This window comes from Somniosus microcephalus, chromosome 20, assembly GCF_052327205.1.
Source record: "Somniosus microcephalus isolate GS21.2 chromosome 20, FLI_Smic_1.0, whole genome shotgun sequence".
Classification (NCBI taxonomy): Eukaryota; Metazoa; Chordata; class Chondrichthyes; order Squaliformes; family Somniosidae; genus Somniosus; species Somniosus microcephalus.
This window is the reverse complement of record NC_141006.1, coordinates 13228994-13246021: the sequence shown is the minus strand read 5'-3', so window position 1 is coordinate 13246021 and position 17028 is coordinate 13228994. Positions and strand designations below refer to the sequence as shown.

General features: G+C 49.1%; 1 protein-coding gene across 7 annotated transcripts in view; it reads left to right on the top strand.

Moving 5' to 3' along the window:
* Positions 1-17028, top strand: part of col16a1 (collagen, type XVI, alpha 1) — a 636201-nt gene that overhangs the window by 455863 nt on the left and 163310 nt on the right. For 3 of the 7 annotated variants that reach the window (XM_085962342.1, XM_085962337.1, XM_085962341.1), the window contains 2 exons: positions 2990-3019; positions 5233-5286. In XM_085962342.1, the coding sequence (XP_085818468.1) occupies positions 2990-3019; positions 5233-5286 (84 nt within the window). The remainder of the gene's footprint in view (positions 1-2989; positions 3020-5232; positions 5287-17028) is intronic. The other 4 variants (XM_085962340.1, XM_085962343.1, XM_085962338.1 and 1 more) reach the window with 3 other exon arrangements.

Here is a 17028-nt window from a genome sequence, read left to right as displayed (position 1 = left end):
TCCATCTCCCTCTGGAAGACCGAGACCCCATTCGTCACCCCAAAGGGGACTCTGAGGAATTGGTAGAGGCGTCCGTTCGCCTCGAAGGCGGTGTACGGGCGGTCCTCTGGTCTGATAGGGAGCTGGTGGTACGCTGACTTGAGGTCGATGGTGGAGAACACCCGGTATTGGGCGATTTGGTTCACCATTTCTGATATGCGGGGTAGCGGGTAGGCGTCTAGTTGGGTGTACCTGTTGATCGTTTGGCTATAGTCGATCACCATCCGTTTCTTCTCGCTACCCCTTACCACCACCACTTGGGCGCGCCACAGGCTATTGCTGCATTCAATAATGCGCTCTTTCAGGAGCCTGTCTACCTCGGTCGCGATAAACCGCCTGTCCTCCCAGCTGTACCTCCTGCTTTTGGTCGCTATTGGCCGGCAGTTAGGGGTAAGGTTCGCGAATAGCGAAGGCGGCTTTACCTTCAGGGTAGCCAGGCCGCACACTGTGAGGGGCGGCTGGGACCCACCGTACTTGAGCGTGATGCTTTGGTGGTTGCACTGGAAATCCAGGCCCAAGATCACGCTCGCGCATAGATTCTTCATGATTAATACTTTAAAATTATCGTATACAGTCCCGTTAACGGACAATTGTACCGTGCAGTAACCCAGGATGGTCGATGTCTGGGTTTTTTCAGCCATAGAGATGGTACCCCGAGTAGGGACCACCTTTAGGGAGAGTTGTTGTGCCAGTTCAGGGTGGATAAAACTCTCCGTGCTTCCACTGTCAATTAAACATTTAACCCCGCACCCGTTTACCTCGATGTCCACCATTGATTTGGATAGCGGGTGCGGCCTGGTCTGGTCCACTGTGACCGATGCCACTGTAGGGCCCTGATCGAGACAAGATGGCGTCCACGCTGTCTGCTCATAAGATGGCGGACCCCACGAGGTCGGGCAAGATGGCGTCCAAGATGGCCGCTCCCACGGCGCACACGCGGCGGTGGTGGGTTTTCCGGCGGGGTTCCCTCTGCACACCTTCCCGAAGTGCCCCTTCTTACCGCACTTAAAGCAGGTGGTGCCTTTCGCCGGGCACAGGTTTCTGGTGTGCTTTGGCTGCCCGCAGAAGTAGCAGTTGGGTCCCTGACGCGTCGCGGCTGTCGTAGGGCTTCTGGGGGGAGAGCGGGGCCCCGACAGTGTCGGGCTGCCGGGCGGGGAAGATGCCTTCCAAGATGGCGGCGCCCTTGGTGCACACGTGGCGGCGTGGACGGCGCGGGCTGAAGAGTAGGCGTCCGAGTTTCTCTGGGCCACATCCAGGGATCGCACAGTGTCCGCAGCCTGTTTCAGGTCCAATCCCGTTTTTTCCAGCAGTCTTTGCCGGATGTAAGTGGAGCTGAGGCCTGTGATAAAGGCATCGCGAACAAGCCCGTCGGTGTACACTGCGGCTTTTACATCTCGGCACTTGCAGTCTTTGCCAAGCATTTTCAGGGTGCCTAGGAACTCCTCCACCGATTCCCCAGGTCGCTGTGCGCGAGTGGCGAGCAGATGCCTAGCATACACCTCATTCGTAGGCTGCTGGTAATGCGCCTTTAAGATGTCGCAGGCGGCCAGGTACGTGTCGGCGTCTTGGATGAGGGGGTAAACCCGGTGGCTTACCCAATTCCGCAGAATTCCGAGTTTCATACTCGCAGCGTCCGTAGCGTCTTTGACGGCTGCGGAATTGTCCAGGAAGAATTCCATACACATAAACCAGTGTCCGAAGCGTGCTGATGCGTCCGGAGCATGCTGATCCAAATCCAAACGTTCGGGTTTCAGGAGTTGATCCATTGTGTTGAAAAATAAGTTAATAAAATTGATGTGCCTCAATAATCCCGAGACTCGATGTTAGCGAAACAAAACAAGGCTTTTATTAACTTAGAAGATAACACGCCGTGGAGAGAGGTATCTTCCCTGGAGGTCTGCAGTACTGGATATGAGGCCAGACTGAGCTGGCTTACATAGAGGCCAGGTATGGGCGGAGCCCTACACACAACACATTCCATACATTCCAATACACAATACATAGATACATAGATACATAGAAGATAGGAGCAGGAGTAGGCCATTCGGCCCTTCGTGCCAACCACAGTCACAGGCAGTGATGATATACAATACAATGGTGAGGAGAAACCTGAAACCAACCACAGTCACAGGCAGTGATGAATGGAATATTTCATCACACCCCACACCCCTCACTGTAACACTCTGATATACCCCACACCCCGCACAGTACATACTGATATACCCCACACCCCTCACTGTAACACTCTGATATACCCCACACCCCTCACTTTAACACTCTGATATACCCCACACCCCTCACTGTAACACTCTGATACAACCCACAACCCTCACTGTAACACTCTGATATACCCCACACCCCTCACTGTAACACTCTGATATACTCCACACCCCTCACTGTAACACTCTGATATACCCCACACCCCTCACTGTAACACTCTGATATACCCCACACCCCTCACTGCAACACTCTGATATACCCCACACCTCTCACTGTAACACTCTGATATACCCCCCACCCCTCACTGTAACACTCTGATATACCCCACACCCCTCACTGTAACACTCTGATATACCCCACACCCCTCACTGTAACACTCTGATATACCCCACACCCCTCACTGTAACACTCTGATATACCCCACACCCCTCACTGTAACACTGATATACCCCACACCCCTCACTGTAACACTCTGATATACCCCACGCCCCTCACTGTAACACTCTGATATACCCCACGCCCCTCACTGTAACACTCTGATATACCCCACACCCGTCACTGTAACACTCTGATATACCCCACACCCATCACTGTAACACTCTGATATACCCCACGCCCCTCACTGTAACACTCTGATATACCCCACACTCCTCACTGTAACACTCTGATACACCCCAGCAAACGCACTTGGTGCAGTCTCATTAATAGTGTGTTATTGTTTCTCATACAGTTGGATGAAGGAAGAAGACATTACATTCAGGTACAGTTTTAGTCAGTGAGGTACATTTGAGGAACCTCTAACTAACTGGAGTGAATTTTCTGGAACCTTTTCACAGCGCTTTCACCGGGTTGGTGCTGAGTGTACAGAGATCGCGAGAGGCCAGAAACTGAAATGTGTTTGGGTCTGATTCCCAATAGGGCCAGTCGCCATCTGCAGCCCATCCCCCACTCTATCTCCTGTAGCTACAATAAGGGGCTCTTCATCTTCAGGTTTTACTCTGAATTTCAAAAAATTATTTCATTTTATTACCTAAGAAATTAAATACAGGTGAAAAAAAGAATATATTTCTGGGTGAAATTCGTAGAGTGTGGAATTAAACCCTAAAAAAGGAATCATATTGTCCATTTGTTTCAGTTGGTCTGTTTCTCTGCCGGCACGGGTGGGCTTGAATGTTCCTGCACTATCCCACTTCAGATCGGGATAGCCGGGAAAATGGGTGCTGAGACCAACTACTGCCCCCCTGCCCCGACCTGAATTTCCCTCCACGCCTCCCCCACGCCGCCCCAGCTCGGACCCTCAGTGGTTTCCCATCCCACCCACCGCCTGCAAATGGTGGCAGGGAGACAGGCGCGGGTCCCCAGCAGGCATTGCTTCCGCCCAGTCTCGTTCCTGACGTTCCTCGGGATCGCCAGGAGAAGCTTGGCGGTAGTCTTGGGGATGATGGTGGGATAACGATCTCCTCTCCCTCCATTTTGCCCCCTGCCCTCCCGACCCACACAAGCCTGCTGAAGGCCTCGGTCACAACGGGAGATGACTCGGTGTCTTCGGGCCCGTCTAGCGCCACTCCGGCTCCGCAGGTCCTGCAGCACACACCGGGATTTTCTTAAGAGGCAACAGCGCTAGAAACAGCCCTTCCCAAACCTAGGGTTGCCAATTCTGATTGGACCGATTCCTGGAGTTTTTATGAATGACCTCCCACCTCCAACTGCCCCGCCTGGTCGACCAGCCTCCTCCCCCCCCCCCGCCCATCTCCAATATTTTTATACCGAATAAAAAAGTGTTCAAAGAAAACAAAACAAAAACACCATTTTATTTGATGCTCTTATGATTTTTCTCCTGGGATTCTCGCAGCAGAGTCCGGGAGAGAAATCTTTCATTCCTGGAGACTCCAGGGCAAGCCTGGAGTGTTAGGAACCCCAACTAAACCACCAGTCTCCCAAAATTCAAAGAGAAATATAGGGGAGGTTATTAGCTTCGGGACTTCTCGCTCACGGCGTGAATGCTCGGGCAGGGCAGGGTTCGCGCTCCTCTTGGGATTTCCCATCCAATCTTTTCAACGGACAGACAGTCAGAGGCTGGGAGTGCACAGGCTTCCGATACCTGCTCCGGATGCAAGCTGGGTGGGGGCCGCTGGGGAAAGCCCCCCTCCTGAGTGTGTTACATGGCCTCACGCGCCTGCCATGTCCCAGCGCCTTCCCCCGTCTCACCGTGCACGGTGCCACAAGGGAGGTCTGCTGAGCTGACTGTGGTATTTCACTGCGTACTGGAGATGGGAGGAAGATATGGCCGACCTGAGCGGACGCTGTCATTCTGGTGCCGCGCATCACAAACTCCGTGGAGGTCGGTTGCCGGGGATGGAGTGGGTCGGCAGGATTGGCAAAAGAAGCAGAGGGGAGGTGAGGGGAAACGTTTTTTACGCAGTGAGTTGTTGTGATCTGGAATTCACTGCCTGAAAGGGCGGTGGAAGCAGATTCAATAGTAACTTTCAAAAGAAAATTGGATAAATACATAAATCGGAGAAATTTGCAGGGCTATTGGGAAAGAGCAGGGGAACTGATGGGACAGCTCTTTCAAAGGCACAGGTACGATGGGCCGAATGGCCTCCTTCTGTGCTGTGAGATTCTAGTCTATAATTGCCCGCTTTGGGTTAAAAAAAAAATCACTAAAAGCCGCTTCAAAATCGTTTCACGGTGTGGAAAAAATCAGTCTAAACTGAAAGTGAGGAACATGGGCAGTTAATACACACGAGCTCCAGACTCCGTCAGTGATAGAGAGAGCTGGGGACAGAGCTCACATTAAAACAAGTCACCGCCCTATAACACTCTCTGACATCATCCACGACTTCTGCTTCCTTCACCAACAGAAACACTGCCTAATCCCCTTTCCCCACCCCGCCACACCATTCTCTCGACAACCTGCAGTGCACAGTGCTCGGCCGAAGCTTGCATCTAACGCTGTGTTTATTTTTACAGGGAATTCCAGGGAATGATGGGATGCCCGGTGTCCCCGGACTTCCAGGAGAGGTGGTGTGTACATTAGTATCCGTAGACTGTTTGGATGTGGCGAGAGGAAGAGGAATGTCACTGTCAGCCGGGGCTCAGTGGGTAGCGCTCTCGCCTCTGAGCTCAGGAGGTTGTGGGTTCAAGTCCCACTCCAGAGACCCGCGCACAAGAATCTAGGCTGACACTCCAGGGCAGTGCTCAGGGAGTGCTGCACTGTGGAGGTGCCGTCTTTCAGATGCGACGTTAAACCGAGGCCCCGTCTGCTCTCTCTGGTGGATGTAAAAGATCCCATGGCAGTATTTCGAAGAAGAGCAGGGGAGTTATCCCCAGTGTCCTGGCCAATATTTATCCCTCAATCAACATAACAAAAACAGATTGGGCCAGAAATTCCAGGCCAGAAGCGTGAGTACGGTCGGCTTACTCACGCTTCTGGCCGTTGGAAATGCCGGCGTTCAGCATGAACAGCGCATGCGGGGAACGCCGGCATTTCCAGACCTCGAGCGCGTGCGACTGCACAGGCAGCGCTTGCGCAGTGAACTTCGTGGATTTCATTCCGTGAGGGTAAGTCCTTAGAAGTTACACTGAAAAAAAGCAAGTGTAAAGTGGTTCATTGGCTGCGGAGGAAGATATATTTTATCGTGGAGCTTTTGAAATGCAATATTTTTGTTTGGGAAAGGGAGGGAAGTTATTTTAAGAAATTTTAAGTAAGTTTTAAAGTTAAAATTTTTTTTCTTTTAAAGGGTTTTCAGAACGGTAGGTAGAAGGAGCAATTGTGGCTGTGTGAATGGAATGTGAGAATGAGTTATGTATGTATGTCCACATATATTCCTTTACGTATATGTATGTATGTTTTATATTCCTTTACTATGAATGTATGTTTTTAATTATGATTTTCCAATAATTTACTTTCTCTGAAAGTCATAATTAAATAATACATTCATACACATAAGTAAAGGAATATATACATAACACGCAAAGGAATATATACAGACATACATACTTTCAGAAGCTCCACGATAAGAAATATCTCCCTCCGCAGCCTCTGTAGCAACTGTACCCATGCTTTTTTCATGTGTAAGTTGTAATGACTGGACCTCACTGAAAACATTAATGAAAGCGGCGAATTATACTGCGCACTAGCTGCCTGTGCAGTCGCACGCGTTCTGCCTCTGAACCCCTTTGTTCAGAGGACAGGAAATGCCGGTTTTCCCCACATGCACTGTGCATGCTGAAAACCGGCATTTCATCCGGCCAGATGCGTAAGTACCCCGACCGTACTAGCGCATTTGGAAGGGAATTATTGGGCCAACATTTTACATGTCAATAAAATAAAAAATTTAACACTTGCACGACTTGCCCCCTCGCATCTGCGACTGAGGGTCCAAGGAGGTGCATTGCGCAAGAGGTCATCATCGGACGTATCCTCACACTGTTCCCTTTGGGGAACTGTATGAAGTGGTGGAAGGATTTATGGCCGTGATTAACGCTCATTCCGTGACCGTAACCATCTTTGAACCAGCCATTAGGGTGGTTAGTCCTATGGCGGGAGGGTTTTACGGGCTCCCACAACCCATCTGAGGGGGGGGGTGCCACCAACACCCACGGACGCAAGTATCCCGCTGGATGTCCACCCAGAATTTAAAGTTGGAGCTCCGACTCCACTTGCCGGGACTGTCTGGAGTGGGGTTCAAAACCCTACTCCTTCTGGCCCAGCGGCGGGGATGCTTACTGCTACGCAAAAGGCCTACTCCGCACAAAAGGTGACACCCATACGTTTCCTGCGCCTTTTCCCTCCCCGTGACTGGAGCCCTATGCTGCCATTTCACGTTGCTAATCGGATTGGGCGTTTGTCATAGCGGTAGGATCCCCGCCGCTGGGCCAGATCAGGGTAGGGTTTCGAACCCCGCTCCAGACAGTCCCGGCAAGTGGAGTTGGAGCTCCGGCTCTAAATTCTGGGTTAACATCCAGTGGGATATTTGCGTCCGTGGGTGTGGGTGGCCCCCCCTCCTTGTATAGCTTGTGGGAGCCCGTAAAACCCTCCTGCCATAGGACTAACCGCCATAATGGCTGGTTCAAAGATGGTTACGGTCACGGAATGAGCGTTAATCACGGCCATAAATCCTTCCACCACTTCATACAGTTCCCCAAAGGGAACAGTGTGAAGACACGTATGACGACGACATTGCTAAATAAATAAATGGAATTAAAAAAATTCTTTTAGGGCTTTTAAAAGTCTTTAAATTGCTTTAATTCTCTTTAAAACTACTTCAGATTACTCAAAATAATGTAAACATTTAAAAAAGTTTATAAAAGTTACCAAAATCTTCAAAAAACTTCCAAAAACCTATTTAAACTGCTGCTTTGCATGTAAAAAAGCAAAGCAGCTTGACAGAAACATTGGGGGCGTGTCCAGTGAAACTGAGACCTCAAGGGGTGTGTCTCACTTACACTGCACGCTCCTGGGTCCGCGCTGGCTGCACTCCTGGGCGGCGTGACATCATACGCTGCCCGGGAATGTGCTTTCTATTTCTCCAAGTTCAGGCGTCCCAGAAGCTGATCGGCAGGAGCGCGGGGTAAGTGCAAATACGGGGCTTGCACGCGCTGCAAGCCCCGTTCTGGAATTTATGGCCCATTATCACATTGTTGTTTGTGGGAGCTTGCTGTGTGCAAACTGGCTGCTGCGTTTGCGGTGATCTAACAGAGAATCCTTCCCCCCATGTTGTGAGTACTGGAAGGTCCGACTATCTGCCACGTGCTGCTGTCTTCAGTAGGAGACTGAACCCACACTCCATCAGATCGAGTGTGAGGGGACAAACCAACAGACACACTTATTGAGCATTGAAGCGGTGAATGAGCATTACCCAGAACAAACACAACAGTTACACTCATTCCAAACTAGACTATTCTCCACAGGTTGTCAAAACAATACAGATGTTTCTCCTGTGAAAACCCTCAGCATAAAATTCATCCTTTAAACATCACTCATCATTCCTTAATCCCCGCTAGCTTCAGACGGCCTGGCGGGTCGATCCGGACTTTGTGTGCAAGTGTAAAACGGATGATAGTGAGTCAGTAGCCCGTTTACATCCCCCGCTCTTCATTAACATTGAAGTCAATGGGAATAAACCCCGTTTTACACCATCGCTTCAACTCAGAATTACCCCCACTGGCTTTTAAGGAGACGGTGTGTTGGGGAATAAAGGACAATAAAACCTCGACCTAACTTCACCATAACCTCTCTCACTCCCTCTCTCTTTCCCTCTCCCAGACACTCTCTCACTCCATCTCTCACTCCCTCTCTCTAACTCCCTCTCTCACTCCCTCTCTCTCTCTCTCACTCCCTCTCTCTCACTCCCTCTCTCACTCCCTCTCTCTCACTCCCTCTCTCTCTCTCTCTCACTCCCTCTCTCACTCCCTCTCTCTCACTCCCTCTCTCTCTCTCTCTCTCTCTCTCTCTCTCCCTCTCTCTCACTCCCTCTCTCTCTCCCTCTCTCACTCTCTCCCTCTCTCACTCCCTCTCTCCCTCTCTCTCTCACTCCCTCTCTCTCTCTCTCTCTCTCTCTCTCTCTCACTCCCTCTCTCACTCCCTCTCTCTCACTCCCTCTCTCACTCTCTCCCTCTCTCACTCCCTCTCTCTCTCCCTCTCACTCCCTCTCTCCCTCTCACTCCCTCTCTCTCACTCCCTCTCTCTCACTCCCTCCCTTTCACTCTCCCTCTCACTCTCCCTCTCACACTCCCTCTCTCTCTCTCTCCCTCTCTCCCTCCCCCTCTCCCTCACTCTCCCTCTTTCTCTTTCACTCCCTCTCTCACTCCCCCCTCTCCCTCCCTCTCTCTCACTCTCTTTCTCTTTCACTCCCTCTCTCGCTCTCTCTCTCACTCCCTCTCTCACTCCCCCTCTCTCCCTCCCTCTCTCTCACTCCCTCTTTCTCTTTCACTCCCTCTCTCGCTCTCTCTCTCACTCCCCCTCTCTCCCTCCCTCTCTCTCACTCCCTCTCTCTCACTCCCTCTCTCACTCTCCCTCTCAGAGCCGCATTAACAGAGACGGAAGGGCAGGTTCACTGCGATGTTGGGGTGGGAGGTGAGGGAGTAGATGAAATGGGGCAAAGTGTCCTAATATAAGATGTGGGGTGGGGCTGGGGGGAATATTCGGACTTTGTGCTCTTGGTGTGGGGCCTGACCCACTGGGAGCCCCTCGCGGAGATTCAGCCGCCAGCTGTTGGTGATTTCTCGAGTTTGCTCAGTTGGAAGTCTAACCCTGTGAAGCACAATGTTTAAGAACGAGGCTCAGTTTGATTCAAGCGCACAGAATGTTCCTCAGTTCACCAAGGCAGACGACCAGGGCCTAAAAATTCACTCAGAATTGTAGCTGCCTGTGAACAAGCGAGAAAGTCTTGCATTTCTACAGCGCCTTTCACAACCTCAGTCCCTCCCAAAGCACTTTACAGCCAATGAAGTCATTTTGAAGTGTAGTCACTGTAAGAGCCATGAAAGCGTAAGAAAATACTTTAAAATAGTGGTTAAATGGCATAATACAGTTAATTTACCTGACCGACTTATTGTATTAAGAAACCCCCTATTTTCTTGCTCCAGTAGTATAGTCCGAGACACCCCCTTCATTCTTGCCACAATGGTACAGTCCCTAAGCCACACATGGTGTGCAGCCATTTTACAGTTTAAACTGCACGTGGCTGAAGGAGGCAGAAGTTGTGAGGTTTGGAGCAATACAGTTTTTGACCGTGTTCGTTTATACGTGTTTGCTTTGTAATTCCGTTTGTTAAGTGTTATAGTAAACAGTTTAAAAGACAAAGCTACGTTTGGGAACGTTTTATTTCGACACGCGTCTACTTGTTGTTAAAAGCCCCACAGCTCAGTGGCTGCCTGTTTGGAAACTAAGAAGCGCCACTACATTAGTCAAAAACTTGCTCCCTAAGAAGGAAAGGACGGAATCGTCGGCGAACGTATACATGAATGGTCACGGAGCCAGACGACAATATAAGAAAGCGAAGGTACAGTGACTGTTACTTGCTTTGTTCATTCTATTGAGAAGCTAAATAAGAGCTGCGGGTAAAATGGCCGAGGCCTTACGGAGCCAGGAGCTTCCATCAGCCAGAAGGATTGCTGGCCAAAAGAGGGAAATAAAGCTCACCCCATAGGCAATGGAAGAGAAGTTACATAGAAGCATAGGTGCAAGGAAGGCTAAATTAGCTCAGATAACTGGAAAAATGAAGATAATTGATCGTCTCATGGAAGACAATGCTAATATTAAGAAAGCTGAAGACATAATGTATTACGATTTCTCCAAGCTGCATGAAGAATTTAATGTACTCAATGAAGATCTATTAGCACTTCTGTCTGAAGAAGAGGGAAACGCTGATCAGCACAACTGGTTTGATCTTAAATCATCCAGCATTAAGGACTATGTCAAGGCCACAGAACAGTGGATTTTAAAGATTCGTCAAGATGCTGATACAGCAGAGAAAGATAAAGTTGACGATGAAGTCGGACCATACGATAGCATTTCAGAGACTTCCGCCAGACCAAGCAAAAATCGAAAAGAAGGTAGCTCTGTTTCTGGACGCAGGTCAGTCGCTTCTACCACAAGCTCGTCGCGACGCATGAGAGCGGAGGTTGAACGGGCGGCGTTGATGGCGCGCGCAGCATCTTTAGCGGAGAAGCAAGCTCTTGAACGGGAAGAGGCCCAACTGCAGGTCCAAGAGGCCCAACTGCAGGCCCAACAGGCCCAACTGCAGGCCCAAGTGCAGGCCCAACAGGCCCAGGTGCAGGCAAAGAAAGAACAGCTGGAGATAAAAACAGCTATAGCGGTCTCAGACGCCAGGTTGAGTGCGTACAAAGATTATGAAGGCTCACGGGACGGTGGGAGCGAATACTGCCAGTCAATGTTGTCACATAGAGTTGGATCCAGGGCACCTTCAAGAGTTACAAGAGAGCCCGAAGGCAATCCCCTGGCATTACAGCGTGGAAAAGTGGCCTCTCCACTAACAGGAGCACGTGATGCTACCCCAGACATCAGACGGTCTAGACTAGACCCTGCTGATGACCACCAGAGGCCTGAAGACACAGGGAGAAGCCTATACCGAGTGATGCAACGTCAGAACGAAATTACAGAGATGCTTGTAAAACAACAGAATCTGTTTCGACTCCCTCAAAGAGACATACCAGTGTTCCAAGGTGACCCACTCAAGTATAAGCCCTTCATCAGATCCTTTGAACAAGCCATTGACTCCAAAACAGAGAGCAGCAGTGATAAGTTGTACTACCTGGGACAGTACACCAGTGGTAAACCACAAGACCTGGTCAGAAGCTGTGAACACATGAGACCGGACCGGGGATACATAGAAGCCAGGAAGTTGCTGCAGGAGCACTTTGGTAACGAGCTGAAGATAGCTACTGCATATATTGAAAAGGCTACCAAGTGACCACAGATCAGATCGGAGGACGGAGAGGCATTGAACGCATATGTTCTTTTCCTCATAGGATGTCGCAACACCATGGAGGATGTTGAATTCATGGAAGAGATGGACAATCCTACGACTATGAGAATCATCATCTCTAAGCTTCCTTACAGGATGAGAGAACAATGGAGAAGAACAGCCTTTGAGATAATGGAGAGACGGAAAAGTAGAGCCAGGTTTGCAGACTTAGTGAATTTCATAGACAAACAGGCTAAAATTGCTAGGGACTCATTGTTTGGAAACATCCAGGATGTCAGCCCGACCACCGATGGAAGAGTGAAAGCCAAGCCTGTTGAATCAAAGACTCTCAGGAAAGGTGGTTCCAGGGGAAGCAGCTTTGCAACTATCGTCACCCAGGCCGAGGAAGAAAGGCCCCAGAACTCATCTCCCAAAAAGAGCAGCACAGTGACGTCTGCTAATGCCTTTCAGAAGCCATGCTTATTCTGCCAGAAGAATCATACATTGGATTTCTGCAGCGACATCAAAGCACAGCCACATAAGGACAGAATCGAATTCCTGAAGTACAACGGCCTATGTTTTGGATGTCTCTCTCAGGGGCACCTGAGTAGAAACTGTAAGCAAAGAACAACATGCAGAGAGTGCACTCGGAAACATCCCAGTCTGCTGCATATCCATAAAGAAGAACAAGTCTCTAAGAAGAGTGAAGAAAACAATACCGACGAGAAGGTTGTTTCAAGTGCTCTGGTGTCGCTAGAACCAGAGACTTGTGGACTCACTGGGGCCGGTGACAGTGACTGTATTCTTGCCATCGTACCAGTAAAGATCAAGTCTAAGAGGAGCGAGAAGCTTGTGGAGACTTACGCCTTCATGGATCCAGGTAGCTCAGCAACGTTCTGCACAGAATCACTCATGCGACAGCTGAACGTTAGAGGCAGAAGAACAGAAATCCTATTACGCACCATGGGTCATGAGAAGTCAATGCAAAGTTATATCCTGTCAGACCTAGAAGTGTGTGGACTTGAAGAGAAGGACTTCATAGACCTGCCTAATGTTTTCACACAGAGGGAGATTCCTGTTAGAATAGGGAACTTAGCCCTGCAGAAGGATGTGGATAGATGGCCTTACCTAGAAAAGATGCGTCTCCCATACATTGAAGCAGAAATTGGCCTATTAATTGGAACCAATGCCTACAAAACTATGGAGCCATGGCAGGTGATAAACAGCAAGGATGACGGACCCTACGCCGTCAGGACAGCCCTTGGATGGGTGGTCAATGGACCGGTAAGGAGAGATGATGGCAACAAGTCGAACAAGGAGGAACGACAAAATGTCACAGTTAATCGCATCTCTATCGCAAGCATTGAAGAGCTGTTGATACAGCAGTTCAACGCAGACTTCTCAGAACGCAGCTGTGAGGAAAAGACAGAGATGTCACAAGAAGACCATCAGTTCATGGATTTGATGACAAGGTCGACACAGTTCATTGATGGCCACTATCACATTGGTTTGCCACTGAGAAGACAGACCGCGAAGATGCCGAACAATCGCTGCATAGCAGAGCAACGCGCCATCAGTCTAAAGAGAAAGCTGAACAAGAACCCCGACTTTCACGAAGACTACAAAGGCTTCATGAGAAACATCATAGCGAAAGGCTATGCTGTAAAAGTGCCCGAGGAACAGTTGAACAGAGACGATGGAAGGGTCTGGTACATTCCTCATCACGGTGTGTATCACCCAAAGAAGAAAAAGATCCGTGTAGTGTTTGACTGCACCGCCTCATTCAGAGGAACTTCACTGAATGACCAGCTGCTTCAAGGTCCTGATCTTACTAATACCCTCATTGGTGTCTTGACTAGGTTTAGACAAGAGCTCGTTGCCATGATGGCAGACATAGAATCAATGTTCTACCAAGTCAGAATCCCTGATGAAGATGCTGATCTTCTGCGTTTCCTTTGGTGGCCAGATGGCGACGTTAGTCAAGCGATGGTGGAATGTAGAATGGCTGTACACTTGTTCGGAGCCACATCATCTCCCAGCTGTGCAAGCTACGCTCTCAGAAGAACTGCAGAAGATGGCAAGGGCAAAGCACCATCAGAGGCCGTGGAGACAATCTTCAGAAACTTTTATGTCGATGACTGTCTGAAGTCCGTGTCAACAGAAGACGATGCCATCGCACTGTCAAGAGACCTTAGAACTCTGTGTTCGAATGGAGGATTCCATCTGACTAAGTGGATAAGCAACAGCAGAGCAGTTCTAGCTTCTATCCCAGAAAAGGAAAGAGCCACTGAAGTCAAAGATCTGGACCTGAGCCACGATGTCCTTCCTATCGAGAGAGCTCTTGGTGTACAATGGTGCATTGAGTCAGACACGTTCAACTTCAGGATAATGGTGAACGAAAGACCATCCACAAGACGAGGGATTCTCTCCGTGGTCAGTTCCATCTACGACCCTCTTGGATTCCTGGCACCACTCATCCTGCCGGTGAAGCTGATGCTACGAGAGCTGTGTAGAGACAAGAGAGGATGGGATGAAGATATCCCAGAAGGTCAAGCTCAGAGATGACACAGATGGTTGACAGATTTGCAACAACTTTCTAGCTTCAACGTCAGTAGATGCATCAAGCCCGCGAGTTTTGGAGTTACAAAGACGGCTCAACTACATCATTTCTCGGACGCCAGTGAGGACGGCTATGGCGCGGCTACTTACCTCTTGCTGACAAATCAACAGGGCCAGAAACATTGTGCCTTCCTCATGGGGAAATCCAGGGTGGCTCCGCTGAAGCAGGTCACCATCCCGAGACTGGAATTGACGGCAGCGGTTGTTGCAGTTAAAGTTGACCAGGTGATGCGGAAAGAGTTACAGCTCCCATTAGAAGAATGTCTTCTGGACGGATAGCACGACGGTGCTGAAGTATATAGAGAATGAGAAGATACGCTTCAAGACCTTCGTAGCAAACAGAATCTCATCCATTAGAGAAGCTACACAACCATCTCAATGGAGGTATGTAAACACCTCATTAAACCCAGCAGATCAAGCCTCACAGGGATTGAAGGCTGAAAACTTCATGAGGAGTGAAACTTGGATACAAGGCCCAAGTTATCTGCTGGAAACAGAGAGATCATGGCCAGAAAGACCAGATATGCCAAGTCAGAGTGCTGAAGACGACGTCGAAGTCAAGAGGTCAGTCACAGTAAATCTCATAAATACGAAAGAGAACTTTGACACAGTGAACAAGCTTGTTAACCATTTCTCAGGATGGCACCAGTTGAGGAAAGCAGTTGCATGGTTTCTAAGGTTGAAAGAGTTGCTGCTACACCTGAGCGGTAAGAGAAAAGAGTACCGAGCCACTATCAGTCAGTCTGAAAGTAACCCTGATAAGCAGAGAATGCTTCTACAGCAGTATATGCATCAGCACAAGACCACATTGGGTAAGAATTCATTGACCGTGGAGGATTTGGCCAAGGCTGAGATGGAGATAGTTTGCTTCAGTCAAAGACAAAGATACCCGGAAGAAATCGAAGCTTTACAGCGAAATACTCCAATCAAGAAAGGTAGTCATATCTACAAGCTGGACCCCACACTGCAAGATGGAGTACTGAGGGTGGGAGGGAGACTAAACAAATCTGCTATGCCAGAGGAGGCCAAGCATCCTGCTATCCTTTCTAAGGACCTCCGGGTTGCTACTCTCATTCTTCAGCATATACACCAGAGTATTGGACACAGTGGGAGGAATCACGTGCTTGCGAAGCTAAGACAAAGATACTGGATTCCAGGAGCTAATTCCGTAATAAGAAAAATACTCTCTGAATGCATTGTTTGCAGACGGTTACACGCTAGAGCTGGGGAGCAGAAAATGGCAGACCTGCCCGAAGACCGTTTGTTACCAGACAAGCCCCCATTTACAAACGTAGGGGTGGACTATTTCGGGCCTTGCGAGGTAAAGCGAGGACGGAGCCTTGTCAAGAGATATGGTGTGCTTTTCACTTGTTTGACCATCAGAGCAGTTCATATTGAGGTGACACACATGCTTGACACTGATTCCTGTATTAACGCCTTGCGGCGCTTTGTCTGTAGAAGAGGACAGGTGTCCATTATGCGTTCTGATAATGGCACTAATTTCGTCGGAGCGGAGAGAGAACTACGGGAAGCTATTGAAGGTTGGAATCAGCTTAAAATACAGGAAGCCATGATGCAAACAGGAATTAAGTGGATCTTCAATCCTCCGGCTGCATCCCACCACGGAGGTGTCTGGGAAAGACAGATACGCACCGTAAGAAAACTACTCAGTTCTGTACTGAAGCAGCAAGCGCTTGACGACGAGGGACTCCAAACCGTTCTGTGCGAGGTCGAAGCCATCATTAATGACCGACCGATAACTAAGACATCAGATGATCCCAATGACCTCGAAGCCCTGACTCCGAACCACCTGTTGTTGTTGAAAACACAGCCAGCCATGCCCCCGGGAGTCTCCAAAAAGGAAGATCTGTATGCCCGTCGGAAGTGGAGGCAAGTTCAGTATATGTCAGACCTTTTCTGGACCAGATGGACAAGAGAATACTTACCTCTGCTACAGGAGCGTCAAAAATGGTCCAAAATAAAGAGGAACTTCATTGTCGGAGACATTGTCTTAATCGTGGACGATTCAGCCCCTAGAAATTCTTGGTTGATGGGAAAAATAATTAAGACCATGCCAGACTCCAGAGGCGTCGTTCGTCGCGTTCGTTTGCAAACCAAGACCAGTACCCTGGAAAGACCGATCACAAAGCTCTGCCTGCTACAAGAAGCAGCGTGAAAGGTTCCTGAACGAAAAAAGTGGACACTTATATTGTAAATATGTTGAACTCATTAGTTTATGGCTCTTAATGTTTGAGTAATTGATATGCTTCATGTGCCTAGTCAATTAGGGGCCGGAATGTAAGAGCCATGAAAGCTTAAGAAAATACTTTAAAATAGTGGTTAAATGGCATAATACAGTTAATTTACCTGACCGACTTATTGTATTAAGAAACCCCCTATTTTCTTGCTCCAGTAGTATAGTCCGAGACACCCCCTTCATTCTTGCCACAATGGTACAGTCCCTAAGCCACACATGGTGTGCAGCCATTTTACAGTTTAAACTGCACGTGGCTGAAGGAGGCAGAAGTTGTGAGGTTTGGAGCAATACAGTTTTTGACCGTGTTCGTTTATACGTGTTTGCTTTGTAATTCCGTTTGTTAAGTGTTATAGTAAACAGTTTAAAAGACAAAGCTACGTTTGGGAACGTTTTATTTCGACACGCGTCTACTTGTTGTTAAAAGCCCCACAGCTCAGTGGCTGCCTGTTTGGAAACTAA